At 41.5% G+C, this 14,334-nt stretch overlaps 1 protein-coding gene across 6 annotated transcripts in view; it reads left to right on the top strand.

Annotated features, from left to right (window-relative positions):
• The window catches only part of DAPK2 (death associated protein kinase 2), a 68,639-nt gene that overhangs the window by 37,947 nt on the left and 16,358 nt on the right, over positions 1 to 14,334 (top strand). For all 6 annotated transcript variants that reach the window (XM_041123389.1, XM_030014206.2, XM_030014199.2 and 3 more), the window contains 4 exons: positions 6,547 to 6,685; positions 9,854 to 9,983; positions 11,018 to 11,066; positions 11,761 to 11,787. In XM_041123389.1, the coding sequence (XP_040979323.1) occupies positions 6,547 to 6,685; positions 9,854 to 9,983; positions 11,018 to 11,066; positions 11,761 to 11,787 (345 nt within the window). The remainder of the gene's footprint in view (positions 1 to 6,546; positions 6,686 to 9,853; positions 9,984 to 11,017; positions 11,067 to 11,760; positions 11,788 to 14,334) is intronic.

A 14,334-nucleotide genomic window follows, 5' to 3' on the forward strand; every position in this document is an offset into this window, starting at 1 on the left:
CTGGAAGAATAAATGCACAGCCCAGGGAAGCTGGAAGTGTGGTCAGGAATCATCTTCACAAAGCCTTGGCTAAGGAGCCTTTGCTTAGTTGGAACATGAGTTTGCTTTTCAGGGAGTCATCTTCGACACTTCTGTCTGTATTTAATCTTACTGAAAGGAAGTGAGAAAACCTGGCTAATAGGTGTTTAGTATGTAGAGAGATGCTGCTTTATTAGAATAGGAAGCAGTATCAAAATTGCCCATCTCTACAATAGCTATTAAATTACCTGTGTGAATTCTGGCTGCTTGTTTCACCAGCCTAGAAATACTGCATCCCAAAGACATCAGCTATTTCTTACACCCTGTTCCCTTTCCTGTATGTTTGATGGAACTGGGGTGAAACATTTGGACAGATGTGCCTGACCATGTTTTGGAAAGCCGTCATATCATTTTAACAGTGTTTCAAAGTCATGTGTTTTGGGGATCGCATGCAGGGGTTGGTTATGTGACGTTAATCTGAAATGTGTGTGGAGGGTAAAATTTACAGTCACTTCAATGCTGACACTAATGTATGTGTAATGGAATTTCTTCAGTTTTGTGAAATGTAATGTGATATGATGTAGAAGGACCCTAACAAATAAAGAGGAATAGGAGGCTGATTTTTTTTTAAAAGAAGAAATATCTCTTTCCAGCCTGGCCAGAAGAACTTTGCTCTGTGTAAATAGCGTTTTTGCCTCCTGGCCTTGCAACCTAATACGAATCAGAATGACATTGGAAGAGTTATTCCTGTTGGTGTGAGTTCAGCTTGTGTTGGAGAGGCTAAAGTAGAGGTTTTGTGAGAAGGCACTAGTGATATCCCAAAAGAACAAAGAGTTGCTGTTGCAGAGCTAGAGCAGGGCACGTAGACCAGCTGCAGCAGTTTTCACGATTACTAGTGTGCAATACCAAGGGAAGATTGTTAAAGTAACTGATCTATCAGACTGTATATACTGAAGTGTTCGATGCTACAGGGGATTGTCATCACTTTAGATAGGTCATGTAATTAATTTCAGCTTCCCTTGCTCACCCCAGGGATGCAGGATCTCCACTGTGAAGCCAGGAAGGGAACTAAGTTGCCTGCTGCTGTTTGGCTTTCTGTTCTCAGTGCTATTTGCCAACCATTCTGATGCATATTAGGTTTGACCTGTAGTGGCTGGGAGGTCACAGGAAGATCACTTGCACCTCTGCATTGCATCTGCATCTGAATGATGTAGAACATTTGGATGTCCCCAAAGTTGACAGTGTTACTGTTGATGTGTTAGTTTGAAAGTCATTTCAAGAAAACTTTGCAGTTGCCTAATGTCAATTATTGAGCAAAAAAATAATCTGCCATGATAAAAATTATTTCAGTTTTTCAAGAAATGAAAAAGTGGAGGCACAGAGTGGCTGGGTCTCTTTATACCCAAACTTATACTGGGATAATGAATTTGGATGAAACTTGGCACTTGACTTGTTGCCATCCTGGGTGTTTCATGGCTGAGGATCAAGACTGTTATAGAAGTGCGTGACTCTGTGTGCACGGATGATCATATAGACCTACAACCAAAGCATCTACTTCTGTACAGTTCATAGTGTGTGCAGTTGGTCTATCTTAAGGAGTTGAAAGGGATATAAATTATCTTAGTGCATGTGCAGATTTATATCTATGTGTGTTTGTGTGGCTCAGCCTTCCTAATCTCCACTGAGAACCAGGGCAAACCCGAACACTGTCACACAAAGGGGTGAGTAGAATTGTATGCTTGTGCTCATCAGAGCCAGGAATGGAAGTAGCTCTTCTAATAAATGGAGCTTTGCTGGTCAGGACGTATGGTCTTGGCCTAAGGGGATGAAATTTGTCATGTAGTGAAGGAGGACAGACATCAATTTAAGCTTTTTTTCGGCTGTGTCCTGCTCTCTTGTAGAATCAATACCACTTAGTTTACAAAGCTCTGAGTCTTAGAGGAGCTGTGCAGAAGATGACATACCCTTTATCTGTCAATTCATGATACTAAAGTAGAGCTGTAAGCAAGGAGACACCCTGAGTTCTTCTGCTTATTACAATTTTTAGGTAATGAGTAAATGATGCAATTTTTCTGTATGTATGAATCAGGAAATACAGAGACACTGTGGCTGAAGTTACGTAGATCATATGTTCCCTAGCGCACTTGCCTTGACCTTGTGTATGTAATCCAGGCGCTGAGGCTTTGATTCCTGAGCGAGACGAAATAACCACTAGCTTTCCAGGGGAGCCAGCATTTAGGCCAGGCAGCATTCCTGAAGATTAACGTGACTGCTGGCAGATGGCATATGAGTAATGATAAGCATCTGTTAGTTTTTAGGTATATGTCTATGGCCAAATGTTGGTCTCTGTAGCCATGCACTGGAAGACAGGAAAGGAGCTTGCTTTTTCTGACTGGCAACTACTTTGTGCTAAAACAACCTCCCATTTCATTACCTTCTGCTTTTTCCTGTCCTTGCATAGCCTGATACATTCTGTGTGTCCTGTTGTCAGGCTGTAGCTTATTTCACTTTTAGAAGGCTGGATGCAGCAGTTTTGACCAGATTAAGGCCACTGCATTCAGCTGCTGTGTACAAATTGAGGATGATGATAATTGCTAATAAAGTTAATTAAATTCTCTCTCTAAACAGATGACCTCTCTTCCTGACACTCTGATATCAGTCACATACTCCCTGCAGTTTATCAAAATAAGTGTTACAGCACTTGGCCGGTTAATCTTACGTTAAGCTATGGTGGACTTCAGCTTCAAAAAGAATGTCCCCACTATTCTTGATCAATTGAAGAAGCTACCCTGATGTTTAAAAGAGGCTTTGGCTAAAATGTTGACCCTCTCCCAAACTCACTGTGCTGGCACAGGCAAGACTATCTCCTCTTTACACAGGGGTTGATTCTACAGGTGTTGTTTCTTCTGTTCAAGAGCAGGAAGAACATTGCCAAGTCCACTGCTGTTAAGTGCAGTTTGGCAGGCACACAGTTTGCCCTTCCTTGTGCACGTTATTCAGGGATATGCTCTCCACAGCTTTTTGTTACCCCACTGTTCTCTGTCTCTTGGGCCCTGCCTTGAGGCTGCTTTGCCCAGACAAAAGCAGCCTGAAGGCAGGTTTGATTGATACGCCAGTCTCCTCTACTGGTAAGGTCAAGGTTGTGTACACAAAATAAACAGCCGTTGCCAAGAAGGCAGCATTGTCGCTTGTCTTCTATTGGACTTTGAAGGAAGAACAAAGGTATCATTTGCTTGCTTCTTTGTTTGCCATGGGAATAAGGTGACATGGTAATAGGGAAAGAGGTGGAACCAGAGTAAGGATTTTTTTCTGTAACCTAAGGTCCTTTGAGAAAGGAGCATTTTCTCTTTTACAGGTGGTGCTGATTTAAAACACACACCTCCCTGCATGTTCAAATGTAACTTGTAGTGCAGTTATGAGTGTCTTACTGCAAAGGAGTTAGTGCTGATCTGCTTTTTTTCTGGGATTCCATAATGGCTGGCTTTTGGGATTGCTAGTGTCTTCTGCCTGAGGATTTCTCTGAGTTCAGGTGCATAACTTGGATAAGAACAATCCTGCACTAAATTGCTTACCGCTCTCTTTGTACAATTTACTCAAACCTGTTTTTAAAGCCTGAGTCTTTGTTAATGAGAAATCATCACATCTCTTCTATTGAATTTTCCTTTAGATTACTCTTTTAAGATCTCTGCAGCTTAAGCTAATGTCTTATGTCATACCACAAGAGAATGGAGATTAATGGACTGTTTGTAATGTATGCTGATCTCTGACCTTCAGAAAATGAAATGCTCATGTAGGTGTTGTAAGAGGGAGTCTTTTGCTGATAAAGTAACAGAGGGACTTCAGACTCCCTGAATCTTTTCTTGGTTTCCTTTTCTATTTTTGTGTTGTATTCTGTACCTTGGAAGTACCCCCTGCCTAGCATGATTCAAGGTTAGTGTGAACTAGAGAGAAGAGGGAGAATACAGCAAGGAGCTAGCAAGTAAATCTCCTGTGATCCTCGTTCTTGCAGGCTGTACAGTTTCTTCAGCGATGCCTTGGGCGTAGCTGGTTGCTCAGAATGTTGCTGAGGTTGCCATTGGGGCAAAATCCCTGGTGTGCCCTGAGCAGCTAACCCAGCTGTTTCAAGTGACCAGGCTTGGGGGCAGCAAGAGAGAAAGGGAATTAAGTACTTCCAGTCTGGGCAGCTGAACAACTTTCTGACATTCCTTTGTGTAGCAAAGGAGATTCCTGAAAAGAAAGTTGTCGGTCTCCTCCAGGCAGGAGGGTATCCTCTAACATCCTTAGCACAGTCCTCTGTGCCAGGGGAAGGTGAGGGGAATGGCTTTCACAAAATGGCTCAGCTTGTGTGCTTGCCTTAAGTGGTATCTTCTTTTGCTGGGGTTGGTGAACTGGAGGCTGGGCTACATGGGCTGTTGGCCTGGCCCGAGACAGAACTTTTTTATTCTTAGTCCTGATTAAAGAGTCTACCTTAAGGAACAGTGACCAAGGAGATGTTACAGGGTAAAAGAGAGAGTAGTGTGCCTGTGTGGTTAAATTCCAGAAAAGTACAAGAAAGTATCCAGGTACTGCTGGCTTCCTGATGACAGGGCCATAATGCCTGCCAGAGGTGATTGCTTAAGTGCAGTATGAATAGAAATCATTAAGGAAACAGAACTTGCCTGCTCTCTGTACGTAGATTTCACCAAGAGACTACCAGGTTTTACTTACAGATTTCTTTACTGGCTTGTCACAGTCAGCGGTAATAATTTTTAAACTAATGAACCAAGGCTCCTAAACCTACTGCAATACGGAAGGGAGACAGTGTTCCCTGGCTCCTGAAGTCCACAGGGTAAAACAAAACCTGTCCAGCAAGGCTGATGGTAGTGCTGACACCCTTGGTATGTGTCACCTAAAAAGAAAATCAGAGACCAAATAAGAGTCTCACAGGCTAAGTAACTGAGATTAATAGGAAGGAGGAAGGCAGCAGCCAGAGACAACAGTTGCAACATATTCCTGGGTCGTATAAGCTTATTTTTGTCCGCCAGCCATTTGGTTGTAACAATCAAAACATCAAGTGACTTCTGCCCAGGTGAAGTAAGGTGACTTCTGCCCAGGTGAAGCGTCCTGTCTCAGGTTGCTTAAAAAGTTTCTGACTGTGCGGGAGCTGTGAAAAAATATCCAGTAATCAATGCTGAAGTCAATAGGCCCTGTGTAAATCTCTGCCTTTGGAACAGCAAGGTATGTTGTCACCCACAGTAACAGTAGAAGCTAAGAAATAAGCCCAATGTCTTTGTGGCTTTTGACACGTTGTTCTTGTTTGCAGTTGACTTCTCTGCAGTTTTTGTAGCTGTTCACAATAGTTTACTCTGAAAGAGGCAGAGTTAGGGAATCACCATCTCGTCACCACCATTGTTGTGTAGGAGCCTGGGGTCAGAGGAATGATTGCACGAAAGACCTCTGCAGTGTACAGTGTGATCTAACTTGTCTGTGAGTCACAGCACTTAAGTTAACTTAAAGCATTTGAACCTGCCAGTTCTTTTACAGGTATTTCATCAGACAACAGGGCCAAATACTTGTTTTCCAAAATGACTGTTAGATCTCTCAAGTCTTGTGCTTGCACTCTGAATGGTGAGCACAGATGGGTGACACACCTGAGCCTAAGAGCAACAACCACTTTGTCAGTGCCCCCAACAGTAAATTTGATTGAGAATAAATCAATAATATCAATGACAGTGTGAACTGGAAACAATAAGTGTAAGCATAATAAAATATCTAGATCATCCTGTTTCATAATATATACAAAAATAGTACTGGAGCTCTCAATACAAGGCACAAAAATGAAAATAGAAGTCTTATGTACTAAATATGCATGGAAAGTATTTTAATTTTGATGTGAAAACTCATAGTAACTAATAGCACTTCCTTGATTTGGGAAAACAATTTTAGGTACCTTCCAAGCTGCTACAATCTGCTTTCTTTTAAAAAATTCAGCACAAAACAAATGCTTTCCTGTCAGTTATGTCGGGCAAGAATCTGTACTGGAACAGTGTAATGGCTGTTCTGGAAAGGAAAGACATTCTGTTGGCAGATCTTATTGCCTCATGTTTCTGATGGCAAACGATAAGAGAAGTAGTTCTTTAACAGTTGTTGACTATTACAACTTGTTCTATTTCCTCTGTCTCATACAAAATGACAATGTTGAAAAATAGCAGTTGAAGTGGTTAACATCAAAGTCTACCTACTGAAATAAGTACATGTCTATAGATTCATCAAACAATGTACCTTTTTTTGGTCCTTTATAATCCTTGACAAATCAAACCTTGCAGCATCAATGAATTAGGGAAAGCTAGTCCTTAATTTACAGGGGAGAGAGCTGAAGCCAAAAGGAAGTTTTGGTACATCTGGAACCAGAACACAAAACTCTAGATTGTCTGCAAGAGTGGCCTCTTTCTAACTGTATGGAGGTTTTTTGCTTCTTCTCTGTGCTTGTGTTTATTTTATGTCTTACAATGCAGTAGATAGCAGGAAGTTTTCTGGTGTGTTTTGCAGGGTTTCTGGAGGAGAACTTTTTGATTTCCTGGCACAGAAAGAGTCTTTGAGTGAAGAGGAAGCAACCAGATTCATCAAGCAGATTTTGGATGGTGTCAATTACCTTCACTCTAAGAAAATTGCTCACTTTGATTTGAAGGTAAAGATGCTGATTTAGACTTACTGTTTTAATGACAGACTGCACCTTCTACTATTTGTTAGATATCTGTATTTGATAACATGCCTAAAATAATAGGTAAGACCATTTTAAATGCACTTCACAGCTGAGTGCTCCAAGGAAGACAATCTCCTTTATCAGGCCTGTGGTAACTTTTGGATGGGCCTATATATTTACTGACTGAGAAAAAGAGATTGTAAGTCTTCATCCTTCAGCTGTTTGTATTTGTGGTATCATCCAAAGCATGCTGTGAAAAAAAAAAAAAAATAGAATGAAGGACATAAGAAATGCATTTTTGGGAAGAGGAGGGCCAGATCCAGCTACAAACAACTGTTGCTGCTTCCAATCCCCACTGTGTTTAGAATTACATGAGGCGTATGTGTCATCCAGTGCAGTTTGGTTAACAGAAAGACTTCTTGCTTTCTTAGCTGCTTTAGGGTCTTGAAAGCACATCACACAGAGCTCTCTTCCTACCATATCAGGTGACATCTGTAGCTTTGCTCCTTGACTTTGATATCAGTACAACTGGCCTAGACAATACAGAAGAGTATGTCTCTCTCTTCTTTTGATTGTGGCCTCCCTAAGTGAACATGCTTCTCTGAAGCTAGGAGTCTGTTGTCCTTGGGAGTGAAACTCTTGAGACTAGAAGGAAGCGCTTTCTCAGTAGCAGACTCACAGCTACAGAACTGGCTGCCTCAAACATTGCTGCTTCCAGAAATACATTCAAAATGCATTTATCCTCTAGGAGAAAGTAGAATAAAACAGAGGAGGGAACTGTTTTAAAATGAAGGAAAAAGGAAGAAACTCTACTGCTAGATTACATGTTCCTTGTCCTAACTTTAAATCTAGGTTAGTTTATTACCGGTTACTAATTATGTGTGTGCTATAGATAGACTCCTCCCAGATTCTCAGGATATATATGCTGATTCCTTATGCTAAATGTGTGTGTAATGCTGTCTCAGTCTTAAATTGCTTGGTCTTGCATCAGTGATAATGGCATATATGTAGTCGTTGCAAGTGTTGCAAATCACATCTAACCTAAGAAACTGGTTAGCAAACTACTGTCTAAATCTTCACAGGGTACATGTGAAAAAGCATAGGAGATGTGGGAACATATAAAGGATATGCACTTGATTTTGAAATTACTTCATGAATCCAGAAGCCAAAGACTGAAAGTTTTCACTGTGTATTAGAAAACAGTGTGATATCCAGTGGCATGAAACTATTGTGAGAATATAGGTGCAACTTTTTCTATACTGATCTCTGACTACTAATCTTGATATTTAATAACACTAATGTCGGGTGGTCAAGGAAGATGTTACAAGAAATGTGAGATAGACATCAGAAAGGATAAGTAAAGAATCATTTCACTAATGGTGAATTTCAAATGACTTAAAACATATTCGCAGAATAACTGTCCTGGGTTTTGTAGGACCGGGTTTGGAGTTTTGCTGACCGTAAATTAGACATGTATTTTTAAGCAGTGATCTGATTAGATAGAGGATTATTCATAATTATCTCATCACTTGCCAGGGCTCTATCGACTGCAGTGGAGCTACAGTGACTTACACCACCTAAGGAATAAAACAGTCCAAAAGGTAGTGGCTGTGACTTTTTGCCATTTCAGTCTGTTCTGTCTGCTATAAACAAGCTTACATCGTGCATCTGGGGTGAACATATATGCCCTAGATCCATGGAAGAAAACCAGACTTGTTAGCCTGAGGCTAAAATATTCTTGGTCCAATGACTATGACAATAAATTATTCATACGGTCTCTTTCCAGTGCAGCTCTGACTGCGAGTATGTGTTAGCAGGAGCCGCTTCCACAGTAGGATCTGCTGTGAAAAGGCCAGGCAGCTGCCAGCAGGGAATCAAACTGTCTCACTGTTGCTCTTGAGCTTATGATTAAGTTATGACAAATCAATGCATTAAAGCTCTTCATGGGAAATAAATTGAACCAGTAGTTTACTCTGAAACCTGTGAAATAGGGCCATGGTAGGGAGTAACTAAGGCTGAGAAATTTAGTTGAAGAAATAAGTTTATGAAATATCTGCTATATCTGGTAAAGAAAGTCAAAGTCTGCGGCTAAAAAATTAGTTTTAATTCCACAGTTCTAGCTTTGGCTTTTCCCTACAATGCTGTGAGAAATGCTACGTGTTCTTTTAATAGCTTACTATTGTATATGAGCTTGGACCTCTGATCCCAACTTTTTCCATTTTCTGGACTGTTCAGATAGCAAATCCTAGATCTTTTCTGGCCTTGTAGTTGCAGCTGTGAATTTAGTCTCAGAGAAGAGCATTTTCCTTCCCTAAGTAGATTAAGATGTGACTAGAATCCCTCAAGAAGCATTCGATAAGACATCTTCCAGTGGGTTACAATGCAGTATAGGAACAACTGGGCAGAAATAGTGATGTTTCCCAGTGTAAATTCCAAGAACAGATTAGTAAAATTGCTGTCAATCAAGATATTCAGTGATGCAGCTCTCCCTCAGGATCAAGCAATGGCACTCTGTCTCTGCACCAGGTATCTGCACTGCTTCAGCTACCTGCTAGCTGCTGTTATGTGTGCACCAGTTGTTGTAACTGAGCCAAATCCATGGGGTCAGGGTGTGACATCTTCCCAGGAGGCCTTGCAGGCCAGGGATCTATTTTCCGTTTTAAAAGGGGAAAAGATAAACTGAGCTTCCGCTTTGTGTTACATCACAGTGCTGCTGGGCCAATAATCTAGTGGCATTATCTTGTCAGATTAGGGAACTACATACAGTTGTGTTAAAAACTTCTGTCTCATTTTGAAAAAAAAGGGTACCTTGTTTTCATCCTGGCAATAGCCATCATTAAGAAAATAAGCTTAGGAGTGCTAACAGGAAGATAGAGAAAGGTAGTTTTTGCATGAGATAAAATTAAAGGAATGAAAGTATTACTCTTAGTAGATTTGCTTTGCTTTTATGAAGTTCTGGTCCATTCAATGATGTAAAATTTTACAATTGTCATCCCTTTCTCAATAGAATGAATTGTAAATGGTTAGGCACAGGTATGTATTTCTTGTTCTACAGTGTTGTGTATGCGAAGAACAAAAAGCGCTTGAGTACTCTGTTACTTTCCCAAGATATTAATATTATAATAACAGTGATCTATTTATTATTATTTTTAGCCTGAAAACATTATGCTTCTAGACAAGAATATCCCTATTCCACACATCAAACTCATTGACTTCGGCCTGGCTCACAAAATAGAAGATGGAGTCGAATTTAAAAACATTTTTGGAACTCCAGAATTTGTAGGTGAGTGACCGACCCATTCCTTTGTCTCATATTGCAAAGCCAAAAGGTGCTTTCTATAAACCAGATGTGCTACTCCTGTGAGAGTAGGTTGCTGCCGAATAAATATTTAGAGATGTAAATTCAGGATTGAGATTATGAAACCCTGCAAATAGAAATTATAATTTTTTACTTGTTGCCTAGGGCAATTAAGCTCTCTGCATTGTAGTACACGGGCACACAATTACATGGGTATCTCTATCATTGCTTTCTAGATAAACCTGCCTCACACTGTACACCTGTTGTGTACACGCTGTACAAAACCCTCACCTCCCCTTGCATTTTTCCACCTGATTCTCTTTTTGTTACTCACTGATCATAATTCTAATGTCTCACTTGGATTTTAGGTTAATCCTACTCCTTTCTACTAGTTTCAATTAGAGGGTTTGGGGGTTGGGATGTGGGGAGAGAATTGTAATTCATATTCCAGTTAAACACGACTGTTACAGATACCTTTTTTCATCTCATTACCTGACCTTGGTCTTTTCTCTTGCATGCAGTCTTATATGGGGATGTTTTCCAATGAGGAAATGTTTCTTATAAAGATAATAGGGTTTGACATGGATAGCTATGTAGTCTGGCATGTAATTTCAGCCTCTTGCCCAAGGGCTGTTTCTGACTGGCCATTAGAAACTAGCTTTAATGGCATCAGTTAAAAACAAAACACAAGCTCAGATTCTTAGGGGTAATAGTATCCTTGAGAGGTGTAATAATTTGTTATTTGTTATAATTTGCACTGTAATTAGTATATAATATCTGCTTCGCCCTTAGTCTTGAGTTGCATTATGCTCCAAGTTACTCTACGTAATCTCTTCTGGACGCTTGTGAACTTGAATTCCTATCATGGCTACAAAACTATGAACAGTGCATCCTGTAACTACCTTTCCTTTTCCCACCCCCCCTTTCTCCCTCTTGGTAATTCTTGGCCTGCTACTCAATTCAGCCTGGTAAAAATTTGTTACCTCAGTTGCTGATACTTGATTAATTTTTTCTTACAGCTCCAGAAATAGTAAACTATGAACCGCTTGGACTAGCTGCAGATATGTGGTAAGTTTTTAATGTTGTTTGGTTTTTTTTTTCCCCAGGTTGCTCTACTGTTACTTTTTCTCAATTTGCTCTGAATAGAATCCAATCTACTGCAACAAATTAAAAACAAAACAGGACAAAAAAACTTAAGTGCAGTTAATAACTCTTTGTTCTGTCTTTCCATTTTTATGCATTTTTTTTAATTAGAAGATAAGCATTTAATTTCTGCAAAGTAACAATGAAAAGCTTTAATGATGGCAGCTATAGAGTTAACAGTTTGCCACTGTCCACTGCGGAGGAGCACTCTTAAAACAAAACATGTTCCTGTAGCATTTGTGACAGCTTTATTTATAAGACCACTGCATGTAGAGGAGACCTGAGTATTAATCTGATCTGCTGCGAAGGCAGGCAAAAGAATTCACCCCAAAGTAAACATCCTTGCTTCTATTTCTCTGTATTTCTGATGTGTACTGTAGTAAATACATGCTAAAGTAGAAATACATAAAGAGACTTCAACTATCCACATTACTTGAAGTTATATGTAAAATTCACATTTTTCCCGAAACACCATTCTTTGAGAGATACTAGCAGTTATCTAAAACCATGATGGCTGTCCTGCCTGTGTAGCAGCTACTATTGACTTTTTCATATTGTGTACGTTGAGAACAATACAGGTCACTCAGAACCCCTGCAATTAATCTCCTTTGTTTTTTAGGAGCATAGGAGTCATCACCTACATACTGTGAGTACATTAGATTCACTCCTGTAGAAGTGTTCCTAAAGCTCTATTGCACTAGTACGAAATGGCTCTTCCCTTTAGTCATTTAAGAAAGGAGCTGCATACATGGGGTGGGCAGCGGTTTGTCTAATGGGCAAATGTTATCCTGCAGCCTTTTCAAGTTTAAAATAAGGGATAAAAGAGGGGCATTCTGAGTAGATGAAGAACAAATGTCGCTAGCATCACTGGGCATTTCTGCTTCTTATGGGACCTCATCAGCTCCAAATGGTAGAGGATGGAAAAACCCAAGCGTGTTCGTTGCTCATAGAAGGGCTATGAGCTACCAGTGTGTGGAGGAATAGAAATAGCAAATGTAATAGTACCATTTACAAGGTGAGTTATTTCAGGTGAAAACAGGGAAGTTTAATTTGCTTGTAAAGGCAGCAGTCTAGACTACTATGTATAAATATGGTCACTCATACTCAAAAAGGTGAATTTAAGCTGAGATAGGAGCAGAGGAGTTGACCCTGGGAACTGAGAATTCATCTTACAGGAGAAAAAAATGGCTTGTTAAAGTTAGTAAAGCAAAAGCTAGTTGGGAGTATCATTGCAGTCAGTAAGCACAAGGGGAAAAGAAGATACTATTAGAATAAAAGCATGTCAACTGGTGATTAATAAATAAAAGCAGTAAATCATGACAAGCTCAAACTCTCACAGAAATGAAGTTCTGTGGGCATCCTGAGGACAAGCAGTTGAGAGAGTTTTAAGATGGAGCTTGACAATTTGTGAAACTGCTTGTGTGACAATGGTTGCATACACTGGAGGGACAGGACTCACTGCTTCAAGAATTCTTTCCTCTGGTTTGATATGAGAATTACAAAAGTGGTTAGGGATCCTTGGACCTAACTGCTAACATTGAAATCAAGCTCCTGTGACTGCTGGGGAGCAGTGCATGGTGGATACTGCATGCTTGGAAATGCCTCTCCCTAACGTTCGTACGCTGGGGCTTCTGCTGTTCCTTATGACACTCAGAGGACTAACTTGCTGCCAGACTTAAAGAAGGTGCACTCTAGTATTTGAGGGATTTGCACTACACAGCTCAGGGGTGAGTATGAGTATGGAGGCTTGAAGGGGAGGGATTGTCTTTTCAGGGTGGAAAATAAATGTGGTGGAATTCAAGATTCTTAGGGTAGCAAGGAGGGCGCACAGCAAGCTCTCTACCCTGGACTTCAGGAGAGGAGCCTTTGGCCTCTTCAGGGATCTGCTTGGTACAGTACCATGGGATAAAGCTCTGGAGGGAAGAGGGGCCCAAGAAAGCTGGTTAATATTCAAGGATCACCTCCTCCAAGCTCAGGAGGGATGCATCCCAACAAAGAGGAAGTCAGGCAAAAACGCCAGGAGGCCTGCATGGAGGAACCAGGAGCTCCTGGACAAACTCAAACACAAAAAGGAAGCCTGCAGAGGGTGGAAGCAAGGACAGGTAGTCCGGGAGGAATACACAGAAATTGTCTGAGCAGCCAGGGATCAGGTTAGGAAAGCCAAAGCCCTGATAGAACTAAATCTGGCCAGGGACGTCAAGGGCAACAAGAAAAGCTTCTATAGGTATGTCAGTGATAAAAGGAAGACTAGGGAAAATGGGGTCCTCTCCGGAAGGAAGCAGAGGACCTGGTTACCTGGGACATGGAGAAGGGTGAGGTACTCAATGACTGTTTTGCCTCAGTCTTCCCTGGCAAGTGCTCCAGCCACGCTGCCCAGGATGCAGAAGGCAAAGGCAGGGACTGGGAGAACGAAGAGCTGCCCGCCATAGTGGAAGATCAGGTTCGAGACCACCTAGGGAACCTGAAGGTACGCAAGTCCACGGGACCTGATGAGGTGCATCTGCGGGTCCTGAGGGAACTGGCGGATGAAGCGGCTAAGCCACTATCCATCGTATTTGAGAAGTCATGTCAGTCCGGGGAGGTTCCCACTGACTGGAAAAGGGGAAACAACACTCATTTTTTAAAAAGGGGGGAAAAGGAAGACCTGGAGAACTACAGGCCAGTCAGTCTCACCTCTGTGCCTGGCAAGATCAAGGAGCAGATCCTCCTGGAAACTCTGCTAAGACACATGGAAAATAAGGAGGTGATTGGCAACAGCCTACATGGCTTCACTAAGGGCGAATCCTGCCTGACAAATCTGGTGGCCTTCTACGATGGGGGTTACAGTGTTGGTGGATTAGGGAAGAGCAACTGACGTCATCTACCTGGACTTGGGCAAAGCATTTGACACTGTCCTGCACAACGTCCTGGTCTCTAAATTGGAGAGACATGGATTGGACGGATGGACCACTCGGTGGATAAGGAATTGTCTGGATGGTCGCACTCAAAGAGTTGCGGTCAACAGCTGGATGGCCGAGTGGAGACCAGTGATAAGTGGCGTTCCTCAGGGGGTCAGTATTGGGACCTGCACTGTTTAGCATCTTTGTCGGCGACATGGACAGTGGGATTGAGCGCACCCTCGGCAAGTTTGCCGATGACACCAAGCTGTGTTGTGCGGTCGACACACTGGAGGGAAGGGATGCCATCCAGAGGG

Source organism: Aquila chrysaetos, chromosome 5 (genome assembly GCF_900496995.4).
Source record: "Aquila chrysaetos chrysaetos chromosome 5, bAquChr1.4, whole genome shotgun sequence".
NCBI lineage: Eukaryota > Metazoa > Chordata > Aves > Accipitriformes > Accipitridae > Aquila > Aquila chrysaetos.